Source organism: Gymnoscopelus microlampas, assembly GCF_963454915.1.
Source record: "Gymnoscopelus microlampas genome assembly, chromosome: 22".
Lineage (NCBI taxonomy): Eukaryota > Metazoa > Chordata > Actinopteri > Myctophiformes > Myctophidae > Gymnoscopelus > Gymnoscopelus microlampas.
In genome coordinates this window covers 12,370,165-12,397,088 of record NC_139959.1, presented here as the reverse complement: position 1 = coordinate 12,397,088, position 26,924 = coordinate 12,370,165, and the positions used below count along the sequence as shown (strand labels likewise).

The 26,924-nt window shown below is 42.2% G+C and overlaps 1 protein-coding gene across 3 annotated transcripts in view; it reads left to right on the top strand.

Moving 5' to 3' along the window:
* The window catches only part of ctdspla (CTD (carboxy-terminal domain, RNA polymerase II, polypeptide A) small phosphatase-like a), a 42,823-nt gene that overhangs the window by 3,422 nt on the left and 12,477 nt on the right, over positions 1-26,924 (top strand). Inside the window, exons 2-4 of one of the 3 annotated variants that reach the window (XM_084048913.1) lie at positions 18,930-19,096; positions 20,427-20,519; positions 23,089-23,121. In XM_084048913.1, the coding sequence (XP_083905039.1) occupies positions 18,930-19,096; positions 20,427-20,519; positions 23,089-23,121 (293 nt within the window). The remainder of the gene's footprint in view (positions 1-18,929; positions 19,097-20,426; positions 20,520-23,088; positions 23,122-26,924) is intronic. The other 2 variants (XM_084048914.1, XM_084048915.1) reach the window with 2 other exon arrangements.

The window sequence follows — 26,924 nt, the reverse complement described above, 5'->3', positions numbered from 1 at the left end:
AAACTAGAGAAAACAGCAGATCTACAAGCTCACAACGTGTCACTTCACTCCACGTTGTGAGCTTGTAGATCTGCTATTTTTCACTACTTCTTAAACGTGTTTTTTTGTGTTTGTTTTTATGGAAATGATTTGATTTTCTGCTTTTATTTATGAAGTACTTTTGAAAACTGAATACTTAAAGTACTTATGTTTTATTGATTTTTCATTTTGACAGAGGACAAAACATTACAACCATTGTCCAGAGGACAAATAAGGGCAAACAGAGATCTGTCGCTCAACCTCTCAATCACCCAAGGAGCTTTAAAACACACTAAACCTTCACAACAGAGAAACAGAAGACCATGATATTAACAAACTACAAAAAAAAAAAAAAAAGTAAAAGAGCAAATCAAAGCTCTCAAACAACACTCGCAAACAAATACAAAACAACATTATAGAGGGGTTCTCAACCTTTTCAGGCCGTGACCCCCCAAATAATGATATTATTTCCCGCGACCCCCCGCATGCGCGCGCGAAGCGCGCGTACATTTTATTTTCGGATCTGGGCGGATTGGGTTTGTTTTTTTCCCGTTTTTTGGTTACTTTATTTCGGTTTTAGGGTTAGGGTTAGGGTTAGGTTATTTAATTATAATAGGTTATTTGATAATTATTTATTATATTACATTAAAAATGTTTTCCTAATGTTAATAATGAAATATTTGTATCTTGAATTTAGTAAATTAACTGATAAAACATGAATTAATAATAACATAAAAAAATATTTTGTTAAAAAAAAAAAAAAAAAACTTTTATTTTTATATTTTTAAATTCACCCAAAAATCTGGCGACCCCCCCCAAATTATTTGGCGATCCCCCTGGGGGTCGCGACCCCCAGGTTGAGAACCATGAGAAGTCGGATCCTATGGGGCTCATATGGAACATCCAGACCCAGTGCCGATACCAGCCTGCGGGAAAGCAAAAACACAGACTCACTCCGAGCTGACCTCAGTGGCCAATATATCACTTTGCTCAACATATTCCAAATGAATGAAAATGAAACGTTTTTTATTATATTTTATTAAGAAAAGGGGATATTTTCTCGCGACCCATACAAATTGTTCCGCGACCCGAACATGGGTCCCGACCCAGTGTTTGGGAAACAGGGCACTAGAGAGCTTGCCAGATTGCCCAGCAGGAGGGTGTGGTTCTGTGATTCAGGGCCAGGACCTTTCCACAGCACACGACACCTCCCACTGAGCCACCAGGGTGCCTGTAGGCCCTAAGGACCAGAGATATTGGCACATTTTCAGTGGTGGAAGAAGTACTCAGATATGTTACTTTAAGTAAAAGTAACCACAATATGAAAATGCTCTGTTACAACAAGTAAAAGGCCTGTGTTCAAAATATTACTTGAGTAAAAGTACAAAAGTATTGCTATTGGCATCAAAATATACTTAAAGTACCAAAAGTAAAAGTACTAAAATGTTTGAAAATAGCTCTACAAGCTCACAACGCATCACGATTCGCGACACGTTGTGAGCTTGTAGATCGGCTATTTCCAAATAGCCTATGTATAAAATATGGCTAAAGTGGTTTGTATGTTTTATAATATAATAATTTATACCTGCAAAGTAGTAACTTAAGTTTTCAAATATTTTTTGTGGAGTAAAAGTACAATATTTGCCTCTGAGATGTAGTGGAGTAGAAGTACTGAAAACTGAAAATACCCCTGTAAAGTAAAATACCTCAAAATTGTACTTGTCTTAAGTACAGTCAGTACTTAAGTAAATGTACTTTACTTTACACCACTGCACAATTTACACATGCTCTCTGCTAGAAAAATGTCATTGTATACTGAACTGTTGTTAGTCATCATCAACAGTCCTTGTTTGCATACATAAATGTTTAATAATTGCTCGTCCAGGTGTCGCATTGGTGCTCTTTGATTGTCAAATTTTTAATTATACATTATAGGGCGCATCATCACCGTGCAATATTATTTTTAGAAGCGCAGAAATTAGTCTTTAGCACAACTTACTCCGTCTGCAGACTTATTTAGTGTTTTTCTGGATACTCAAAGATGCTTAACAAAACAAAACAAATAGCAACTTCAATATAGAGTTATATTGGCTGTATTATAGAAATATTATTAGCCTACCCCCTACACACCTGATCCAGATGAGCCCTCAATTGTGAATGTACCCACCTGGATTAAAAACCCGCGTGTCCTGCAGAAGCAAAACATCCACCGCTGATTCGCTGAACTCCCAGAATCCCCCCCCCACTGGGCAAGGAAAATATTAGGCTTCTGAGCTTCAGGCAGCGCTACTCTGCTAGACTAACATGAAGACCGCCCCCGTTGGACACCATCCACCCATGGAAATGAAAGCCATGATCATGGCCATAGGATCAGTCTTAATTTATGCAGCCCCACAAATCTCTGGTGCATGCTACTCCACCACCTGAGCCTAATCCTTTGACATGATGTCATTAATTCATAGCCCTCAGGTCATCAAAAACAGATCAATGAAACAAACCCTCAGAAGGACCCATCATCTTGTCCTGACTGTGCTGCTGTGGTGAGTCAGGATTAGGGGTGGAACCGTTATGGATTTTGATGGTGCGGTTATAAGTGAGAAAAGTAATTACGGTTTCACGATTATTACACATGTATTGATTCCACAAAACTAGGGATTTCAAAACATTTGTTGTTTTATTATATAAATATTGTATATTATTTTCAGTTCTACATTTCTTTGTTTTAATTTAACCATGGTTAATAGGCCTATCCATAGTCAATATGTATCATTTATTACCCATACCCTGCTGATTTTAGGATGAAGAATGAATGTCTTCAATTTGTACAATATATTGTATATCACATTCGTGGTGTATTGAATTGTGTTTAATAGTTTAGATTTAAACTTGATATTGTTGATTGGTTATACAAATTAAAGTCAAGAATTTGCAATGTAACAGTCAGATTAACCCATTAAGCCCTGAGACCGATTCTACAAATGCCTTCTAAATCAGTAGTTCTCACACTTTAAAGATTTTTGCCTATTTTAGCTGAATGTTAGCTTATTATGACATGCCCAGAGTAGTGAGGGACACTAGGGTTCGTGTACGTAGTTAAGACAAAGAGCTAAACTATGGTTGGTTGTGTGCACAGACTAAGTAAATCAGGATGTGACTGGATTAGAGGCTATGTCGATGACCGTGTGTTGTTTAGCTCAAGGGATAAAAGTCACTCTTAAGAGAGAAAAACAACATCATATCACAGTTATTGATACAAACTCGCACCAAATATGCAACATTCTTTAAGGGCTGTTGTGGAATTCCCACACTTTTCTTTCTGCAACTTCCTGCTTCTCTTGGACAAAAACAATGTACAGTATGCAACTGTTAAGGATAAAAGGCAGGGTCTGTAAAGCACTTAAGACAATGAGTTTGGCTGTTCAGACTGCACTGATGTGGCAACTATCACTGCAGGGGAGCTTCCTGAATGGAACATCTGCTTATCGACGCCAACTCTTGTCAAAGCACAACTTGTGGGGCTGCAGCTCTCCGACCCCCTTAGGGTGGACTGAGGCCATACGAACACGCACGCATGCCACGCATGCCACACGCACGCATGCCACACATGCCACACACACACACACACACACACACACACACACACACACACACACACACACACACACACACACACACACACACACACACACACACACTAAATATTTCACAGCAGGGTGAAGCTATTTTCAGAGTCCTATCAGTTTCAGTTTCATTCCAAGCAAAAAGTGAGTAATTAATCTGAGCCGAGTTTTCTTTTCATTTATTGAAGTAGAGATTTTATCTTGGTGCATCATAACCTACTGTAGGTCCTGTTTAATCAATGAGGTGCATCTCAGGTGTGTTTTTTGTGTTTAAAAAAAAAAATACAAACCTATTTGTGCACCTGCCCACTGCACAGGGGAACAGTTGGGGTTCAGTGTCTTAGGACACTTTGACACTAAGCCAGGAGGAGTAGCTGGGATCAAACCAGGAACCTTCCAGTTCCCAAGCGGCGACTCTGCCTCGTGAGCCACTGCCGCACCACAATAACTGGTGCAGAAAAAAAACACAGAAGGCGAGCTTTTCTTCCCTCCAAAACCCAAAACTCGCTGTTCATTTTGCAGTCGGTTACTTTTCATGCGCTGAATCTGATGTAATGAAATGCAATAATTTGGGTAAAAAGTACTCAGCAGCCAGTCGGGTGCTTCGGCAGATCATCCAGATAATTAACTCCCAAGTCAGACAGGTATCACTGAATGAGCCATTTACCTTAATCAGATTAATCAGAGCGCAGCTCAGCTCTTGCCAAAGGAGTGAGCTCACAGACAATTTGATCAAATCAGAACCCCGCCATCCATTGTAAGAATTCTTCACAGTTCTTCAATTCAGTCACAGTTCAAGGCTGCAGCAAGACCCCCCCCCCCCCCCCCCGCAGAGGAGAGCGAATACTGTATTCTCTTCCTACAGTTATGTCTCATGTCTCTGCTATGAGGCTGAGATAAAAGAAAAACATTTCAAAAGGACAGAAGGGTAGCAGTATGTGTGTTTGTGACTGCTACACAGTGGTCCTCGTGAAACTGACAGACTCAGCTTTGAAACGAGACCACGATACCCTCGGGGCCTCATTGGTTAGTCAGGCTTAGAGAATCGTCTCCCCATCCTCCCTACGTGCTCAGAGAGCGGTGTAATTACATTAGCTGAAAGGAGAAGAAGAAAAAAAAGAAAGGCCAAAATAAATCCTCAATAGGAGAATATTGAGTTTAAATTATACTGTATATCGTCTCTTGTCTTGTGGAAAACTCATATGACCAAAACTGTTACGTTTTAGGATTCAAATTCAAAAACGGCATTCATTTACGAAAAAACACACAAGTTAAACAATTTAGATAATAGGTTTCTGCCCGACAGCAACGATACTGTATACCCAGAAGAAGCCTGAGCGATTTTCATGTGTGTTTGGCTTCTGGGATTGTCCTTGGAACTGGCCGACCTGGATGGAGACCAGTGCACTACATTAATTTGGTGTTTACGGGTTGTGGACCACACCTGCAGGTGTGTGTGGGCAGCAGAGTAAGCAAAGGGAGTGACTGTGATCCTTGGCTGCCCAAGAGTCCTTGGCAGCACCAGCCTGCTGCCTCCTCTCTTGTGTACAGAAACTTGCTGTACACTACACAGCACAGAGTACACACTCTCTCCAGGCCCGCTTGATGCATGAAAAAGCAATAAGAGGCTGAACAGGAGGAGGATTTGCAACACATAATCCTACATGTATAATCCTGAGATGTTATCTGTGTAGTTTAGGGTATTTACTATCCCCCAGACATCAACTAAGGCCAACACATTTACCCTTCGCCTGTAAGATTAATCAGTGTACACACTACAGTAAGATGCTATCCCAGGTCCCTTGTGATTCTGATTGGATTGCTATGAGCCTACGGTATGACCTCCTCCATTGATCATCTGAGTTCACTCCGAAGGAGAGAGAGAGCGGCAGGGGCGAGCGAGCGAGTTAGCGAGCGTGAGCAAAGCTGGACTCATTGGTCTGAAGAGCGGGGGCCCTTATTACAGATTTATGAGCCTATTGCAGCCAATGCCGCTCAGAAAAGCTGATTATCTGCACCTCCGTGGCAGCGTTGGATATTTCCCACCAGCACATCTTTATTGCGTTTAGTCCAATCCAATACTATATTTGGCTGTGAGGTGCAGCTCATTGGGAAAGCTTGCAGGGTTTATTCCCAGGCAAGTATTTTAAGATCCTTGACGGAAAAGCTTGTTTTTCTGTATGTTGTATGTAAGTGGGACTTGACTACCATCATTGTAGATGCTATGGGCATGTCATAATAGGCGAACATTCTGTGAAAATATGCGAATATTTGCCGATAGTATGCAAACATTCAGAATGAGCAGATACACAACATGTCGCAGCGCGTTGTGAGCTTGCACAAAGTATATTAAGTGGTCAAATGCAAGTTTGGGGGGGGGGGGGCTGTAAGTAGTTCAGCTTTTTGTTTTCAGCATCATGCTCAGAGTTCCGCTGCATTAACTCCGTTAATGTTTTTCATGGCTCTAAATAGCTGTAAATGACATTCCTATATTCCTTTTGTACTGTATTATCTGTGTTATCTCTAATGGCCCAGGTTCACACTGTAGATAAACAACACCCCTTGGCAAAAAGTGCTCAACAATGAATTTGACTTTGGTTTAAAATGTTTGCATTCTTTTTTCTCGTGTACAAGTTTATGAGCAGTTCTTCTCCAGTACACATTGGGTGTCCATTGTAAAAAGTTCCCACATGGGACCCTCGCTACACTAAATCTCTTCACCAAAAATATCTGATCTACAAGCTCACATGTAGATCTGCTCTTTTTGCTGAATGATCAACCAATGTTCACGAATTATGACATGCCCAGAATAGGGACGCTAGGGTTGCTGTTGTTACTGTCGCCTAAAAATCACGTCACCCTACCTCCTTGATTATTATTTTTAGTTTTGTGACAGTTGTTCCAATTTTCTGTATGTAGGTGGCTTGATACTACCAGAATAGCTCAAGTTAGCTGTCAACTGAAGATGATTTAATATGGTTATTTATGCTAAACTGTTCCTCTGATATTAAATATTGCTTTGGCATAAGAGTGCATGGAGGGGAGACGACAGGCACAGAGAAAGAGAGATGGAGGTCGGTGGTTTGGAGTCGATAAGGCAGTAGTTAATTAGGAGGCAATGTAGATCTATGGATAGTGATACTGTTATGAGAGAGCGTTATGAGACAATTTGGAGGAGATGCAATTACTCTGCAATTCAAGTGCTTAGTGTTGAGCCAGTTCCATGGTATGCATGTGTGTGTTGTTACATTTGAGTGATGAGTCAGTTTCATGGTATGTACTGTGTGTGTGTGTGTGTGTGTGTGTGTGTGTGTGTGTGTGTGTGTGTGTGTGTGTGTGTGTGTGTGTGTGTGTGTGTGTGTGTGTGACTGACTTTGTGTTTGACTGACTTTGTGTGTGTGTGTGTGTGTGTGTGTGTGTGTGTGTGTGTGTGTGTGTGTGTGTGTGTGTGTGTGTGTGTGTGTGTGTGTGTGTGTGTGTGTGTGTGTGTGTTTATGTGTGCGTGTGCATACCGTGTACGTGCGTGTGCGTGCTACTCTTCAGAGACTGTGTGGGTGAGAATGCTTGTGTGGCTCTGCATAGATTGAGTATTTCTGGGTGTCTTTTTGGGTGTTGTATGGCATTGTGGAGAGTTTTATTTTTGCATTTGGCTTGACATAGCTTACTATGTTATGGTTGTTTGACTTGGGACAAACTTTAATTGAAACTCTCCAGGAAATATTAAGAGGTTGTAATAACATTGAGTCAAAGTGGCATTTCTAAGTAAACTCTTTTTGCATTTTCTGCATGGGAAAATCCTTTTCCCCTTCGATTTATATTTTGACATAATTTCACTTTGATTTTTCAAAGATGCCAGACTGCACAGATTGAGGTCCCTACACAGGGGTGAATCTTTTAAATCACGGTAATAAAGCAAGGTAAACTTTTCATGAATAAATAATGTGAACTTGCTCGTCACAGCCCCCTTGTGTAAAGACCTTTACTGTCATATTGTAGCGTGCAACGTTTTCTAAAAGAGTAAAGAAAAGTAGATTGCAAATGCAAATATCATTTGGTTGCAGTGATTTACTATCTTATAGAACAAGGATTCCCAAACATTTCAGTGCTGCAACCCCCCAAAATAATCATATTTGAACTGGGGACCCCCCACCCTGACAAGCACTTGGAATTGTAGGCATTACATTTAGTTTGACTCGGTTCCACAGATAAATATTGTGAAAATAGCCTAACTACAAGCTCACAACGCCTTGCACTGCTAGGCGTTGTGAGCTACTATAGATCGGCTATTTTCACAATGTTTTCCTCTTTCTTACATAATATTTGACAATTTGGCCAATCTGATATTAAAAAGGTCTTAAAGTCATTAAATGTGTTAGAAATGTGCAGATACCCTAGCTACACTTTTACTGTATGTTGGTTTGTTTACTGTTGGGTGAGAAAACAATGTCAGTTGCACATTAAGCTGATCATCTGGGGACCCCCCAAAATATTTTGGGGACCCCCATGGGGGTCCCGACCCCTAGTTTGGGAATCACTGTTCTAGAACACCAGACCAGTCACAGAAAAAAGAACGGCATTCTTCTGTTGCTTCTGGCATGCCCTAATCAGCTTCCATCCACACCCAGTATTGTTTAGTTATTATTATACCACTTCTCTTTCTCTGTATGTCTAGATTATATTGGCAGTCCGTGTACACGATGTACAATCCTGAATGTTACATTTAACCACTGAACTAGCCCTCCTATCTTATACCATCGGTGCGATGGTGTTGTGCGAAAATAGTTCTTTTTTTTACAGTATAAGCAATTTTTACAAGCTAAATGTTTGGACAATAATGACATGCCCAAAATAGGGACGCAGGTTGAAAGTGGGTAGCTCGTTTTTGTGAAGCCCATTATACATGGTCCAGCTGCCACACCTCCCAGTGGAACTGGGGGATTGCTGCCTGGCTGCCACACATGAAGTCTCAGTCTGGATGCCATGGTTCTCTAAGCATATTTCTAACAAGACTGTGGAGAGTGGATGCAGATATAACCGTGCCAAAAGCTGGGATTTAATTGAGCATCCATTCAGTCAGGGAAATGAATATTGTCATAATAACACAACAGATCAAAACAGGTAGTGCGCGCGGTGTGCGTGCGTGCATGTGTGTGTGTGCGTGCGTGTGTGAATGAAATTCAAGAGAATTTGTTTTTTAATAGCGTTTTGTGCATCATTTCACTGTTGAGACAGGTAGGCTACGTGGCTTGGGCTCCTCTGACGAGGGGATGGCCTCCGTGTGTACTGTGTCCTGTTCCATCTGGCACTTATCCCCCAGTAATTGGCCGTCTAAAAAAGGGAGATTATATTTAGTCCAAAATTATTTCCTGTGACACTTAACCAGTGTGCTGTATCTGATACATTAGTTTGGCAACGAGTTTGTCATCTCTAGAGTTGAACGCTGTTTAACTGTTAATCTCAAGGGACAATAACGAGGAGGACACACTGGGAGGTTATTTTCCTAGAGTGGCATAGGAAACAGAAGTAGCAAATTAATACACAGACCAAAACACACATGTACATACAGTACATCAGTGGTTCTTAACCTTTTCTGCCCACTTAAACATCTCCAACATGTTCGTGGCCCACCCACTTTGTGGTCAGATGGGGGTTTGTGGTCAGCCGTTTGTGTTCCAGCTTGGATCAATGGAACTAACAAACAAAATATTCCTATTTATCTGTATCCCAATGAGAACTATGTTCTATACTGCTGCGGTTCTATTCATGTCAGTGACTAAACATGAAAAATCTTAGTTACTTGGACAGCAGCTGTTAGTGTCACATATTGTTATTTGGAGTCCAAGAGGACATCAGTTGTTGTTTGCGTGCGATATTCATCAATCAATTTTCCACTGGCATTTCTCCAGCTCTCAACTAGGGCTTAAAGGGAAACTAGGTAACCTTTCTGATCTGTGTGTGTACACGCACACTCCCCCCTCCCCTCTCTGACAGGTATCAAAGTGATGGCTGTCTTAATTGATTAGAGAGAGCACTAATGAGCACAGAACGAGTTTGACACTTTAATGGCCCAATCAATCAACTCGGTGCACAACCCCTTTGAAGTTCAAAGGGCTCAATTAAGAGCTCCGGCCGAGCTCCCCCCCCTCCCCCCACAGACAGAGGCGTCCCTGCAAGGCATGAATGTCAACATAAACAGTGGAACAAAACCAAAATAGAGCCAGAGGGATGTGTCTTTCTGCAAGGAAATACACCAGCACAGTAATATAGTGGCTGATAGAGGGAAATGAGGGCTAAGGAATTTACATATTTAAAAAGATAACCTTTAAGTGGTTAAATAAACTAGTTCAGTTTATGTTTCTATCAAAAAGGTATTTGTGTTCATTTTTATTATTTGTTTACTAAACTTATTAAGTTAAAGTTTCTCAAATAGAATCTTTAATCAAATCAAAGATTTTTTTTTTCAAATGGCTTGGAGAATGTTGAACCTGCATGGCTTCAACATTCTCTCAACTGCAGGCTTGCAGTCTGGGAAAACAGAGAAATAAACGCTTGAACTGTCACAGCCCTAAACAACATGGGCTGACTTGCTGTGGCTCTCGTTGCATAACTCCAGCTGAAGAGTCAGATCTCCTTCATTATATCTCTCTGTGAGCTCTCTGTGGGTTAATTCCCCCTACGCCTGTCAGAGCCTTCATTTCGCAGAGCACTTGAGCAGCAGCAGGCAATCCCACGCTGCCTACGACATACATGGGGCCAAAGGCAGGAAAGTGGAAGGGTGAATCCACCCTATATAGCCACACATCTCTGTGTCAGGGATCGTTACAGCAACGGCGGGATTAGTGGCACGCATGAGCTGGGTGGCAGCCCAGTGGTTCGAACATGTATATGAAAGGAAATCTCTGCTAACCCTGTTTTCAGGCTTTGAAATGCATGATCGGGTGATGAAGCAAATGTCAGTTACATAAGTTGTCTTATGTAACTATATAGATATACTAGATATAGATATAGATATAGATATATATATACTGTAGAGATATATATCTTAGGCATGTAACGATTCACTCACGATACGCTTCGAATCACGATACTAGATTCACCATACGATTTTTTAAACACAAAATTATTTTCCAGACAAATGACCGAAACATCTTAGGAAACATTTCTCTCTTTCTCTCTCTCCAGTATTTTCTTCTCTTTAATGTTTTACAATACTGTGTTTTCTCTTATCAACACAGTAGCAAATGACTGAAAACTCTTTTTTTTAAATCAATTCTCTTACAAAGATCCTGTATGCCTGTAGTGTCTCCTCTTTTGTTACGTGCCCTCTGCTGTTTGCATCGCGATACATTTTATATTAAATCGATTTAAATTGTCGCCAGTTTCAATGGATTTTAATCGATTCACGATAAATCATTACATGCCAAAAATATATCTCCATCCTGGATAAATATGGCTGTAGAGACATAAGGGCAGGCTGCTGGAACTAACAGTAGCACTCTGGGGCTGCCATTTTAACCCAGGCCTCAGCTGTGTGTGTGTTGGGGGGCTAAATGTGAATCTATTCTATTTGATCATACTGTAGGGCCTACTGTTATGGTTGCATTGACTGCCTCGCACATAACCCACCACGGGACCATCAAAGTAAACACACATGGACTGGACTGTCAGGCTGTGCTCAGCTGACACCACAACACTAGCTGTGTGTGTGTGTGTGTGTGTGTGTGTGTGTGTGTGTGTGTGTGTGTGTGTGTGTGTGTGTGTGTGTGTGTGTGTGTGTGTGTGTGTGTGTGTGTGTGTGTGTGTGTGTGTGTGTGTGTGTGTGTGTGTGTGTGTGTGTGTGTGTGTGTGTGTGTGTGTGTGTGCGCGTGCGTGCGCATCCACACACGGTCCTGTATGCGCATACACAATTAAGTGCATGTGGCAAAGCAGATGCTATTCACTGTACAGTATAAATATTCTTTTTTAAGACAATCTGTTGTGTTCATAACAGTCTCTCTAGGTGGGACTTTTCCCCCTATTTTGCAGACAGTAAATACTGTCAGGGCACAGAGTTCAAAACAAAAGGTTTCCATCATGTGGGTTCTCACCGAGTGAACAATATTGTCATAGGAGTTGAATGTGAGCTCCTATAGCTTGAGAATGGGACGTTTTTATTTTAACCTCCGCTCCTGTGCTCCAGAAGAGGAGTTTGTCTCTATTTCTTCAGACAAGGAGACAAACTACTGGGAAATATTCCTTTCACAATTGTGATATTTTTTGCTAACCCAAAGCACAAGGAGCTCTTGACTGCTGCTGTCAGTGTAGCTAGCTTCAGCACAGAAACTTCTCCATCATCATCCTTACCTTATCGTCAGTCTCTGACTGTACCTCAGACTGTCAATTCCCAAGTTTGTTTGTGTATATCTATGCTTGCCTGGAGTGTGTGAGTTTGCATATGCCTGTCTGCAGTGGTGTAAAGTAACTAAGTACATTGTACTGTACTTAAGTACAATTTTGAGGTATTTGTACCTTACTTGAGTATTTCCAATTTCCAATACTTTTACTTCTACTCCACTACATCTCAGAGGAAAATACTTTTACTCCACTACAATTATTTGAAAACTTTAGTTACTTTGTAACCACTTTAGCCCTATTTTATATATAGGCTATTTGAAAATAGCAGATCTACAAGCTCACAAGTTCTACAAGCTCACAAGTTGTGAGCTTGTAGTGTGTGTGTGTGTGTGTGTGTGTGTGTGTGTGTGTGTGTGTGTGTGTGTGTGTGTGTGTGTGTGTGTGTGTGTGTGTGTGTGTGTGTGTGTGTGTGTGTGTGTGTGTGTGTGTGTGTGTGTGTGTGTGTGTGTGTGTGTGTGTGTGTGTGCGTGCGTGCGTGTGTGTGTGTGTGTTTACGTAAACAGCTCTTAATTTGTGCTGCGTACGATGGATCAAATGGATCTCCTACAGTGTTATTGTATAATCCTCAACAGCTGGGCCAACGTTTGATTCATAAACCCCACACGACCCAAAAACAACCGTGAAGGGAGGAGGAACAACGTCTTCAGAAATGTGCCCACAAGTCTGTAGTAATGCCAGTGGTCAATTTACTGGACTGTAGCGACGCGTTGCGAGCTCGTAGATCTGCTATTTTCAAAGGATTTCCATACATACATTACATACATACATTTGATATTCTTGAAAGACAGTAAACTCTTTGCGTGAGAGAGAGAGAGAGAAAAATGTATTAGTAAAAGGCAGCTAACTGGGTGAGGCTTTGGGCTGATGCTGTTTATTATTGTGTTGTCGCCTATAAGTGTATCTCCACACCGTTTAAACAGATCCTGTTTTCCATCTGAATTATTAAAAGGTCCCCGCATGGTCTGCATGCGCTCACATTCACCTCAGTGTCCCCCAGCTACTGTACACACACGTTACCTGCATGGCTGGCTAGCTCCATGCTAACTGCTACTGGAGCACACACAGCTTGGGTCACCCAATCACCGACGGTCTCCCGTTGCTGTGAGAAAGGTCACCCCAGAACACGGCTCTCCAGGCTGACGTCTGAGTGTCCTCACATTAACCCATTAAGACCGGGGACGCATCGGTGTCATTTTTAGATTTCTTTATAAAAATATATATATTTTTTTTTAATTGTGGAAAATGTGTGCAAATCTTTGAATATGTATATACATTTCTAACTAAAATCTTTGCTTCTGGGGGTCCCTGGAACAAAATATTTTGAGATGGGGGGGGGGGTCCGCGGCCACATACATATCATTTTGGGTGGTCCTTGACATTGGTTTGAGAACCACTGATGTTATAGCAACATAAGTAATAATAAAAATGAAATAAACTATTGGATTTAGAAGACATTTGTAGAATCCCCAGAAGCAAAGATTTGAGTTAAAAATGTTCGCTTTAAACATATATATATTCAATGATTTGCTCACATTTTCACGATTTCTTTTTCAAAAATAGCCAAAGAAATCTGAAAATGACACAGATGCGTTGCCGGATTGAATGGGTTAACTCATGAGACCTTTATTTTGCCATAAAGCGAGGAACCATATCATTCTAAACTTAAACCCGAGGTGGTGTCCCGTTATTTTTAAAACTTGGCACGTAGGTGCGTGTGCATGTCTGCATATAGGCAGGCGGGCCATAGAGTCTTTATGAGCGTGCTTTAATAGGTTACGGTAAGGGAGGGCCACCTCAAAAATCTCCGGCTTAAGCCAGGCATCATATTCTCCTGCCTTGGCGTATTTCCATGCTGTGGGTCATGGGGTGATTATCTCTTCCTGCCAGGAATGTGGAGAATTTCCGGAGTTTTCCCCTCTCTTCCGGCCTCCTTAAGCCAGATTTATACTTTGTCGTGTGACATGTGTGTCGCCTGCCCGAAAATAGCAGATGTGCGAGCCCACAACGTGCCGCGGATGCGGCGCGTTTTTTTTTATCGTAGATCGGCTATTTTTGATACGCGACACTGTCATACACGACGGGGCATAAATTCTGTATTAGTGGTTGTGACTGAACATTTGACATTGCCATACCCGAGCGCTCCACGAGGAGCCTATAAAAGAAATAGGCTACTGAATTGAATGCCATCCGTATTCAGTCACTGAATAGAGTGCACCTGCACAGAGTGGGGTAAGGGTTTGGTCTACTGTCTCTCTCTCCCTAGGGAGCTATTGTTGGGAACAGCCACCAGTGCGTGTCACCCTTTTACCCAGATTTTGTAATGGGGTGTGTGTAGTCCTCATTCAACAACCCACAGACTGTCGCCTACCCCTGTTGCAGTCTGGGTAGTCTCGCGTAGCCAGACAACTATTCCACAATCTCTGAATGCTACTGTATATAGAGCCTGGAACTACACCTCCCGAAATCTAAGAGAGGAAACTGGCACTTCCGTTCACGAAAATATATTTTAAAATATCTTTGCATTTTATTTTTTAGTTTCCATTTCTGCTAAGCAGAAAGCTAAATATACTTAGATAAATTTGCGTGACTGTAAAGACGAAACGGAAGTGGGGAGTAGGCTTCACATCCAGTTTATATTTTAATCATGATCAGAGCTTCCGAGTCCCAGACTGTACGACCGGAAACATTTGAAAATTGTGGGAGCCAACAGTCTGGCCACGCGAGACTACAGTCTGGGTAACTTCAGCGAGCACTGCTGTGATTCATTTAACTTAATTGACCCCGATTGTTGTTGGTGTTGTGTGAGCGTCAGGCAATCTGGAGTCTATACTCGTTAAAATCCAGAGCGATAATGATCTCTGCCAGGTGGGAGGCGAAGATTGTTTTCATCCCTGTATGTGTGTGTGTCTGTGTGCACTGCCTTTGCCCAAATATGGCTCAAGTGGATTTAGGAGGTTTTTGACCATTAATGTGGCGATTAGTTTTTTCTTCGTCTGACTTGGTCATTCTAATCAATGATGGAAAAAACAACTATCTCAAGTTGAAGTTCGTGGTTTGACCGACAGTTTGAGGCTTGAGTTACAGTAGGAGGTTTAGTCAAAAGCGCTTTTTAATACTTTTCATTGGTTAAATATTTGTAGAACCCACACACAGACGTAAAGAGTGTTCAATAGCACTGATTTATTTAAAAAAAACATTTTTTTTTTTACTCCCCGCAGCTTCCTCGGATCCTGACAGTTGTTGTGTCACCAGCAACTTACACAGCCCTGGCTATAGGCAATCCAGCATGGCAAAGATATGTGCTCTGCCGAGCACCCCCTTTGAGTATAAATAATCAGATGGAAGCTCCCTGGATTTGAGTAAGCATGCAGCTTATCTGGGCTCCTTTGGTGTTAATGACAAATGTTGCCCTATAACCTTCTAGCCTTTTCCTAGAAAGGTGTTGTGCTCAGGAGGGAATGTAATACAAGCTGACTTCAGTCACATACCCAGAATGAAGACGTTGAAAGAAAGACTTTCTGTGCGCACGTGTGCGTGTGTGTGTGCCTGTTCGTGCGTGTTGTGCATATGTCCGAGCCTGCATTGTAGTGTATTTGTTTATTAGCACACAGACACGTGTCCCAGTGCACAAGACGTGCATTTCTCCATGTGATTCTGTGTGTGTGTGTGCGTGCGCGCGCTTACGTACATTCTGCACACTTTGTCCAGCTATGTTGTTTGTGTCAAAGGGAGGGAGCTGTGTTTGTGCAGGGTGGTGGTGCTGGAGGGGGTGGAGTAAGCACCAGACGCAAGTATAGGCTGTCTCAACCACACCAACTCTCCCCACCCATTCTATGCCCTTCTCTCCCCCCTCTATCTTTCTCTCCCCCTTTATCCCTCTCCCACCTGTTTTTTTTTTCTTTCTTTTTTTTTTCTTCCTCCTTTCTTTTTCAGCGGGAGCGTTGTTGATTAGACCAGGGTGGGAAAATGTAGACGGGGTCTCAAAATGGAGGAGCCTTTATAGTGGAAGGCTTGAAGCCAAGGCATGGGAGGAGGAGAGAGGGTTGACATTGGGTCACTTCACTCTTAACTGGCAACTTCCCATTTTAGAGTCGCCGCTCAGTAACTGTACTGTCTTTAAAAGACGCATTTTGGCTTCGGTACTCTTTTCTTTATTTGTTTTGGTTGTGCTATTTATTGACGCCACACTACTAAATCTGTTACACTTCATTAGAAAACACGCTCAGCATCTCTCTCTCTCTCTCTCAGTGCGTGCGTGCGTGCGTGCGTGCGTGCGCGCGCGCACACACGCGTGTCATTGACCTTGCTCTCACAGGGTTAATGCCTTCTGTGTGTGTGTGTGTGTGTGTGTGTGTGTGTGTGTGTGTGTGTGTTGTTTGTTTTGGTCTAATCAGATACATTCCTGTTTGCTTCTCCTGCTGCTTGAACCACTAATACTCAACATAAAAAGTATCTATATCTACATTTTATATTTTGCAGTGTATTATATTCTGTACGTGGCATGCTGTCAGTCAGTCTTTCCAGTGCGATTGGACACAGTCTTCTTCAAGGATGCCCAAGCAGTGAGCCGGGTCTACCAGCCAACCCCGTGGAGACTAGTCCCACGCATCAGATCTGATGGCTCTAAAAACAACCTCAGCATGCATGGCTAAGCAGGCCTGCTATGTCACATGACTGTATGGACAGTTGGACACATTAAGATGGCAGTGACTCAGAACATTCTGACACATTTTCTCAAGCGCAAAAGAACAAACAAAAAAACAAATTCGGTCCATTTTCAGAGGACTTTGCACAGATACATGTTCAAAACTTACTTTGAAACCTTGTATATCCATATTTCAACTTTGTATGTTTTCCCCCCCCATGTAAATTAAGGCCCTACTTCTTCATATGACAGTGAGTGACCCAAAAAAGTAGCAATGTTGAACTTTTATATAAACTTCGGTTGTATAGCTACCTGGATATTACTCATTAGTCCAACTTACTCTCATATTATTACATAAAAAAGTAAACAAATACCAACAAAATGGATTCTGCCAATGTATTCCAATACAGTCCAATACTGATACAAAAAACGCCAAGATTTGTGACCTACAGTATCAAACTTCCATTAAGAGGATGTAGTGGAATACAGGCATTTCACATTCCCATGTGCTAAAAGTGTATGATTTTGAGAACTATTTCGCCATGCAATGAGAGAGGCTGGAATCCCTACTTCTGGTTTCTCATTCACTGAGCACAGAAGCAACAAATAAAGATGATCATCTTCTCCAAGGTTCGACCAAATTTCAGCATTGATGTATTATGTCTCACATGAATTTTTAGCATAATGATTCTTCTATAACTGCACTGTTGAATTCTGGCCTGATGTCTCTTTTGTCCAATGGCCTTCGCCGTTCCCAAAAATCTGAAATAATATTATGTGATCATCGTCAAAACATTTCTCAAGATGTGGAGCCCAGTTCAGTCTGTGTCTCCTTTGTCAGTGAAAATAGGCCATGGGCTTCAGAGGCTGTGAGAGGGCTGGATGATGATGTAACTATGAACCACGTTATACGTGTGTGTGTGTGTGTGTAGGCCATGTTGTTTTCTCTCTGACAGCCTACAGCAGTGCTTCTCAAACCTTTTTCATGCCAGGGACCCCCAAATTGATATATGTTTGGCCGCAGACCCCCATCTGAAAATATGTTGTGCCAGGGACTCCCAGAATCAAATATTTGTGTTTCTTTAAAAGAAATATATTCAAAGATTTGCACGAATCGTCAAGATTTTTCAAAAATAGCAGATCTACAAGCTCATAGCGCGGCACTCGGTGCCGCGCTATGGGCTTGTATATCTGCTATTTTTGAATAGCCAAAGTATAAAAGGTTAAAGTGGTTAAAATGATTGTGACGTTTCATTAACACATTTTGCTGGGGACCCCCTGGAAACCCCCTCAAGGACCCCTGAGGTTCCCCGGACCCCATTTTGAGAACCAACGGTCTACAGCACTGAGACGGACGCTATAATCACCCTCTTGCCACGCATTTGTGATTTCATATTTGCATTATCGTCCTCACACATCCCGTATCGTCACGTGTAAATCGGGTCGGTCTACAGACACAGTCCACACATCAGACGATGGACGCAGCGGGACGACGGCAACTGTAAGATGTTTTTCTAGTCATTAGATCTCGCAGTTCTCTTGGTTATGCTGGGTGCCTGCTGTCACGGATGGAAGAATGCAGGCTTGATTACAGGCAGTGTCCCATTCCCATGCATCCTGGCATCTCCCCCTAGACAATGTTGTTGCAAAGCAGAGGGGATCATAACTCAAGTGTCTTCCTCTTTCATATACACACACACACACACACACACACATACTCTCTCTCCCGCACTCTCTCCCCATGTCTCTATCTATCTCGGACTGTCCTGTGAAAGGAGAACCTTTTGACGTTAATTAACTAGGCTAACTTCCCAGAGGGCACGAGTGTACGAGTGGAGGCTATTTTTGTTCCCGCTCTTCCTATCGTACGAAACCAAAGCATGAATGTGTTGTGTCGTGCACGCACACACACATCTTAGCCTCTTCTGTCATAATAATGGGCGAAACACTGGGTCTACCGTGACTCACATCATTGCCTCATTCTTCATACGATTCTTTTAGGCTTTGTTAGCCTCGGGTGTTATGTGCAATCGCTATGTGAACTTGGCAGGTGGAAATAAAAGGCAAATTACTTCAAAAGAGCACTATAAGTGCTGATCCAAGGGTCTTTTATAAAACAAAGTGATTCTGATTAGATGTGTGGCATAGAATGACCTATTCTCCTCTCTCTTTCTGTCTCTTTTTTTATTTCTCTCTCTCTCTCCTCTCTCTCCCCCTTTCCTTCTCTGGCTTTTTTTGTGATCTATTCATAGTCTCCCAGTCCAACAGCAGCCTAAAGAAACACCGGAGTCGGAGCATCTTCAGCCCTTTCTTCTGCTGCTTCCGCAACTACAATGAATACCACGCGGAGCCCCCGTCCCCTAACAACAAGAGCCTCTCACTGCCCCCGCCTCCGGAGGAGAACGGCAGCCCGCCGAAGGTGAAGCTCTTCGATGCATGTCTTTCTTTTTCTCTTTTTTTTCATGGTTGGGCAGCTTTAGATATTGATTAAACCACACAGAATCGTCTCGATAGAGAAACTACTAGACCAAACAAAACCCAAACAAAACAACTGCCTGTAATGTCGTTGCTGTCGGGCTAAAACCTCTTATCTCCGTATTCTAACTTTTTGTGTTTTTTTTCATCAATTAACCCATTAAGACCTGACTCCTATTCTACTAATGTCTTCTAAATCCCAACAGTATTCTACAAAAACATATGTTTTTATATGAGTGGTGCATCTCAAAACATTTTGTTCCAGAGACCCTCCCAGAAGCAAAGATTTCAAAGAGTTCAAAATGTTCACTTTAAAAGAATGTATATATTCTAAGATTTGCACACATTTTCACCATTTGAAAAAAATACACCTGGGATTTTTGAATAGCCAAAGTGTAAAATAATGCTTTTTAGAAATGCAAAAATGACACAGTTGCGTTCCAGTTCAAGGTCTTAATGGGTTAAAGGTAGGGTAAGCGATTGTTTTTCTTTTGTTAAAAAGGTTAAAGTACTATATTCTGATAGTAATCATTGCTACAGAGCGTTTGTTCGGTCACAGGGGTCTCTCCAGCTCTTTAGTTAATTAACAGAACATTTTCAACAGTACAGAACAGTACATTTTCAGGTAGGTGACAAAATGTAAGCCAATCAGGAGAGAGCACTGAAAATGCATTTCCTGTTTAATAAAGAGCTGGAGAGACATGATGGGAGACTCCTTTTACTGAACAAACACTCTATAGCAATGAGTACTATCAGAATATAGAGCTATTTAGCACTTATCTTAACTAAAGTAAATCACTTAACCCAACTTTTTTTTTTATCTAAAGTTTTATCCCACGATTTTTGTAACCCATTTTTTTCACCCAGTGCCAATTATCTAAGTAATCCTGGGCGCTACACTCCCTCTGCCAGCCTAGGGAGAGCTTAGAACCTACCTTTAATGCCCAACTTGATCATACCGCTGTGTCAAAAGCAGCAGATCCGCAAGCTCGAAACGCGACACTACACGCCGCGTTTCGAGCTTGCGGATCTGCTGCTTTTGCCATTTTTGTCCTGAAAAGTAACAGTTTGGGACATAATGACTGAGGTTTCCCCACCCCGACAGAAACCATCTGTGGAATTCTGTCTTACGGTTTGTTTGTTTTTTATGACTTGCAGAAGTCCCACACAGTTCTATACCTGAAGGATCCGGCTATATATATATAATATGAGCCATATATTTGTGTGGCCTCGATAAAGAAGAAAGCTTGTAAACGTTGTGCCTCTTCCTGCAGAGGGCTGGGCCTGGGAGGAGTGAGGCGCTGTGCAGTCTCACTGAGTTCCCTCCACAAATCTTTCCAGCTGCTCCAAACCCGTTGAACCCAGAGGTTGTTTACCATCCACTGCTTGAAAATACGGGCACGCTTCCCACAGCACATTCTTCGATATCCGCCTACACACACACACACACACACACATGCACACACGCCCCCGCTGCACACGCACACACACACACACACACACACACACACACACACACACACACACACACACACACACACACGTAACCACACAAAATACACACACTGCTAACGCCACATTGAAGGAAAAAAATGATGAAAAAACACAGGGACACGCATGTGCACACGCACGTGCACACGCATTTGGAAGTGCTGCTGCTGCTCACCCAAGTTTGCAGAGGTCTTCTCTTAACACCATGCACCCATGAAAACATGCACGCACGCACACACACACACACACACACACACACGCACACGCACACACACGCGCGTGCGCGCACCCCAAACACACGTGCACACACCTCTATGTATCCGGTCCCCTTTTAATCCTCATAAAGTGGGCCTTGTGTGTGTCTGGTGTGATGGATTGCCTGGTACCCCACCCCACCCCCCCTCGCCCCCCGCCCCCCCCCTCTCCCTCCTCACACACACACACTCTGACCAGTGTAGTGAGTATGTGTTAAGTGAACATTCTGCCCACGGAAAAGACGGGCCAAGCCCCAATCCCCCTCCACAAACACGGCGTTCCGCTGCCAAGGCAGGTACGCTAGGACTATAAATGGAGCGAGATCATATCACCTTTCCACTCGTGTGTACCTGTAAATGGCTCTCGTTTGGGGTTGGAATGTGTGGGGCCTCTTTTACGGGTTGCTATGCATGAGGGCAAGCGGCGCTGACCGGCTCCGGACCCCCTTCTCAACAAACCAGTTTAGGGGGCTGCAACTGTCGATTTATTTTATTAGCGATTAATCTTATCTATTACTTTTTCGATTAATCGAATGATTGAGAAACCCATTTTAACCCATTCAATCCGGGAACGCATGAGGTGTCATTTTAAGATTTCTTTGGCTATTCGGGAAATAGCAGATATATAAGCTTGTAGCGCGGCACCGAGTGCCGTGCCACGAGCTTATAGATCTGCGTTTTTTGAAAAATCGTGAACATTTTAGCAAATCTTTGAATATATATTTTTTAAAGCGAACATTTGTAAAATATGTTCCAGGGACCTCCAGAAGCAAAGATTTGAGTTAGAAATGTTCGCTTTAAAAATATATACATTCAAAGATTTGCACAAATGTTCAGGATTTTTCAAAAATAGCAGATCTACAAGCTCGTAGTGCGGCACTCGGACCCCACATTGCCTGATCTGAAGCCACGTACTGTAGTTTAACGCGTACCTCGCCGTCGATCCACGGTTTCTGATTGGGATGGATCCCAACCGCATTTTTTTGTAACTATGTCGTTGATGCACTTACTGACAAAACCAGTGACAGAGTCTGAGAGTTCGTTGACGTTATTCTCAGCGGCGTCCTTAAACATCCCCCAGTCAGTCAATGCAAACATTGTTAAAATAGTAGATGTACCAGCTCACAAGTTGTTTACTAATCAATTATTTTGTTAAGTTATCGATTATCGATTACGTCGATTAGCTCGACTAACTGTTGCAGCCCTAAACTAGTTCCTATTCATTCAGAATGAACCTGGTGAACCTCGGCACATGTATAAAAAAAAGAAAGAAAGAAAAAAAGCCTTGTTATAATGCTAGGCTGATGTTTTTCTGTTCTTGGCGGGCTTGGCCTCGGCCTGCCATCTCTCCCCACAGACAGAGCGCACGCTTTTCTGGAGCGCTGGCCAGCAGTATTTGTTACTATGGTAGCTCTGTTTGTGTTCTGCCTCTCTATCACTCTGGTATTATATGGCTCGTTCTTTCTCCCCCCATTTCTCGACCACAACCCCGGGGTTGTTTTTTTTGTTTTTTTTATCACTGTGCTGTTTTCTCCCTTTCTCTTTCTGTTCCTCGGTTGTCCTCTCTGTGTTGTCGTTTCTTATTCCCCGTTTTCTCCAGTGGTGGAAAAAGTACTCACATTGTTTACTGTACATAGTAAAAAAAGTAAAAGTATCAATACTGCAATGTAGAAACACTCTGTTACAAGTAAAAGTCTGGAATAAAACATTTACTTGAGTAAAGGTATCAAAATGTACTTAAAGCATTAAAAGTAGAAAGTAGTCATTATTTCAAATGTATAAAAATCATTTGAAAATAGCGGTTCTACAAGCTCACAATGCATCGCATCGCAATGTATTGTTAGCTTTTAATTATATCCCTGACCCTGGCCGAAATGCATATAGGGCAGAAGTGGTTAATGTATGTTTTGTAATAATAATCAAAATCGACAAAGTAACTAGAAACTACAGATTTCAAGTAACTGTTATGCAGTAAAAGTACAATATTTGCCTCTGAGATGTAGTGGAGTAGAAAGTAAAATTACTGAAAATTGGAAATACTCCAGTAAAGTAAAAAAAATACCTAAAAAATGTACCCAAGTACAGTACTTAAGTAAAATGTACTTAGTTACTTTTCACCACTGGTTTTCTCTCATTCTCTCTCTCTCTCTCTCTTTCACCCTCCGTCTTTCTCTCCTTTTATTCCCTCTAGTGTGACCAGGTGCAGGTCGTCTCCATCCCCAGTGTATGTATTATCTTTTTCATTTCGTTGTTCGTTGTCTTCCTGCCTCATCATCCTCCTCCTCCTCCTAATACCTGTGGTCGCTGTCCTATCACAGCGCTGCCTCCCTCTCGCTGCGTTGCATGTGTGGATCTCTAATAACGGTTTGGCTCGCTTTGCGCTCAATAACATTTCCAGTGGTGTAAAATAACTAAGTACATTTACTCAAGTACTGTATTTAAGCCCAATTTTTAGGTACTTTTACTTTATTGGGGTATTTCCAATTGTCTATACTTTTACTTCAACTTCACTATATCGAGGCAAATATTGTGCTTTTACTCTACTACAATTATTTGAAAACTTTAGTCACTAGTTGCTTTGCAGATATACATATATTACATTATAAAACATACATTAACTACTTAAGCCCTATTTTATACCTAGGCTATTTGAAAACAGCCTATCTACAAGCTCACAACACGTCGCATCGCGACGCGTTGTACGACAAGGCTTAAGTCTCACACGACAAGGCTTAAGTCTTGGAGGAGCTAAAAGTGTGTTTTAAAGAAAATTCAAAATGGCGGAAAATCTATCCTGACGCAAATGGGCATGGCCTATATGGGAGTTGCAAATTTTGATTTTACGACCTACGGTTCAAGAGTTATAGGCCAAAACGTAAAGGGGGCTGTTATAGCGCCACCATGAGGCCGACTGGTTTAATTATTTTTATAATAATTTTGGACTAAATTATGAACCTCCCCTCCAAAAATCCCCTGTTACTGAACAAACACTCTATAGCAATGATTACTATCAGAATATAGTGCTTTAACGTTTTAACAAAATACTTTTTGTTTTAACCAAAAAATATCACTTACCCTACCTTTAAGTAAAACATTTTGAGTACTTTTTCCACCACTGAACATTTCGCACATCCGCCTCGATCTGCTCTGATAGCGGCAAGACGTTCCTGACACGGCTCTGTAACTGCCTAAGCCTGATTTATGCTCTGTCGTTCAATAAATGTCCTGTGATGAAAATAAACGATCTAGAAGCTCACAATGCGGTGCGGACACGATGCGTTGTGAGCTTGTAGATCTGCTCTTTGCAGATAGTCCGTATCCATCCAATGTGATTTTTAATCAATGTGTAATGCTGTTCCATTGTGCGATGGTGTTGCTCACAGAAAATAGCCTTTTAACCCGTTGTTAGCTTGCAGATTCCGCAATATTTTGGCGAGCGACATCCTCATACGACAAGGCTTAAGTCTTGACCTTGACCGTGACCTTCTCTTCCCACTGGAACAGAAAATAATAACCCAATGTAATTTTCTCATTAGGCCGAACTGATTGAATTCTGTTTTCCCATCAGAGATGTTTGCAACAGCAGTTCCGAACAAATGAATGGCTGAGCTTTCAAAAGGTTTCATTAGGTTTTGGTATTTGTCAATATCATTACATTTTGGTCATGTTTTCATTGATTGTGGAGTATTTCTGTTCAGATATTTACCAGAAAAGAAGATTTATTTGCAGAGAGCCTCCTTAGCGATACAGTGCTATACGTTGACTTATTTGGGAGGTTATCGCATATCCTGTGGATTTAGTGCAATTTAGTGATATTCACACTCGCAGCGTTCTACGCCGTGGCCAAGTTATAAACTGCATTACCCGACAGGCACCTCCTTTCCCTGGCAGGAACCCCCTGTGGGGACAAGGTCTGCTCCTTGTTCTCCTGCCTGTGTTCAGCCAAGGACTTTGAGAGGTGAATCTAAATGACTCTGGCTGGCATAGACGAGTCCCACCCTGCTCTAACCCATTTACACCGGGAAAGCATCTCTGTCATTTTAGATTTCAGCTATATATATGAGTGTGTGTCACTATTAAATAAAATAGCAGATATACAAGCTCATAGCGGGTCACTTCGTACCGCGCTATGCGCTTGTAGATCTGCTTTTTTTTTTTAAATCTTGTGCAAATATTTCGATGTATATACATATATTTGAAAGCGATTTCTTTTCACTCAAATCTTTGCTTCATGGAACAAATTTTTTTAGATGGCGGTCCGCTGCCAAATACATATAATATTGGGGGTCCTTGACATGGAAAAAGTTTGAGAACCACTGATCTAGCAACATATGTTTTTCAGAAAACTGTTAGGATTTAGAAGGCATTTTGTAGAATCGGCCTCAGGTCTTAATGGGCTAATGCACTGCTACCGACAACACCACGATGTCAACTCAGCAGCCAAACAAGACATCATTACATCACTTAAGCCTTTTTATGCTTTGTTTGTACCACGGGGTCGCTCGTCAAAAAGCTAGCGATGCTTGAAACTCTTATTATTTTCGGCAAGTGACACCGTCATGCGACAAATTATGAATTAGGCTTCCGTATTAGGCTTGTTGTGATAATGTCACCCGCATGAACCCTGGCGTCGCAGTAGATCTGCTATTTTGATGTTGAGGGAAATACTGACAGGCCTAGTATAGAGCCCTGGGGGACACCATTCAACTAGGTATTTAGGGTGTAAGTGGTTTAACTTAAACCCTAAGGGCCTTAACCCTTAACCCTTACAGGCAAAAAATGCAAACATCACAATTACATTTATAATACTTTGTCTAAAAGGTCCGTCCAAAAGAGTCCTTGCGGTCTTGTTTCCATTGAGGTCCTTGGTATTCATTTTATAGACAGATTTGATACCAAATCAAGTACGTACATGTATGCAAAACCTTGTGTCTACTAGTGTCTCTTGACATTTGGACGGCATTGGAGAACACATTGCTCACATAAATTCATCCGCACAAGCTCTTGACACGATGTCACATGACAGAATTTCCATTTTAACTCGTACTGTACTTCCAACAGTCATCGCGAACACTTGTCACTGCAGTGTGTGACTAAGTGTAAACAGTTTTGAAATAGTGTCCCCGTGCCTGTGGCGCGTTGGGGGGGCCATTTGTCTCCTCTGTGCGGCCCGGTAGTGAAAATGTCAAGGTCCCTGGTCAGTGGCTTGTCTTTGCCTGACCTGCATGTTATAAAGCCCCATTCATCAGCCTTTCAGTGTTCCCTGTTCCCAGGGAATTCTTCTCATGCTAGATCAGCGAGCATTGCTGTGATAAGACATGATAAACACGTTCAGCCTTGACAACATGCATGCACGCACGCACGAACACACACACACACACACACACACACACACACACACACACACACACACACACACACACACACACACACACACACACACACACACACACACACACACACACACACACACACACACACACACACACACTCTTACACTGACATGCAGAGAATGGCTGGTTGTTATGTCAAATCGTTTTGCCCCTGTGTCAGATTGAGAGAATCGTTGCCTCCATATTATGTTAGTGCTTCTAAGTTTTTTTTTTTTACACTCACTGTTAAAATGAACGCTCCAGATTTGACTGGGTGAGTGTGTGTGCATGTGCCTCATATACGCTCCCCTCCCTCCTATAGCTGTGCCATCTGCCCTGTGCCTGTCTCCCTCCACAGGCTGGCTTGGCAGAGAGCAGAGACATAGCCTGACATGACAAGTCTCTTTCCCTTTCCTTTGACCCCCCCCAAGTTCAAATGGCAGCACACTCACAGGGATAAGTGAACACGACAAGGCAATACCGACCGCACCGGACTGTCACCTGGGTCACATACCTGCGCCTACACCGTAATACGTCAACCCAAGAAACCCCTGTGGATTCAAGTTCTCAGTCGTCACGACGTTTGGATTCCAGAGAGAGAACGACATGGCTTTCGCTTGGCTAACTCTTGGCTTCCTCTGGCCCTTTAAGACAA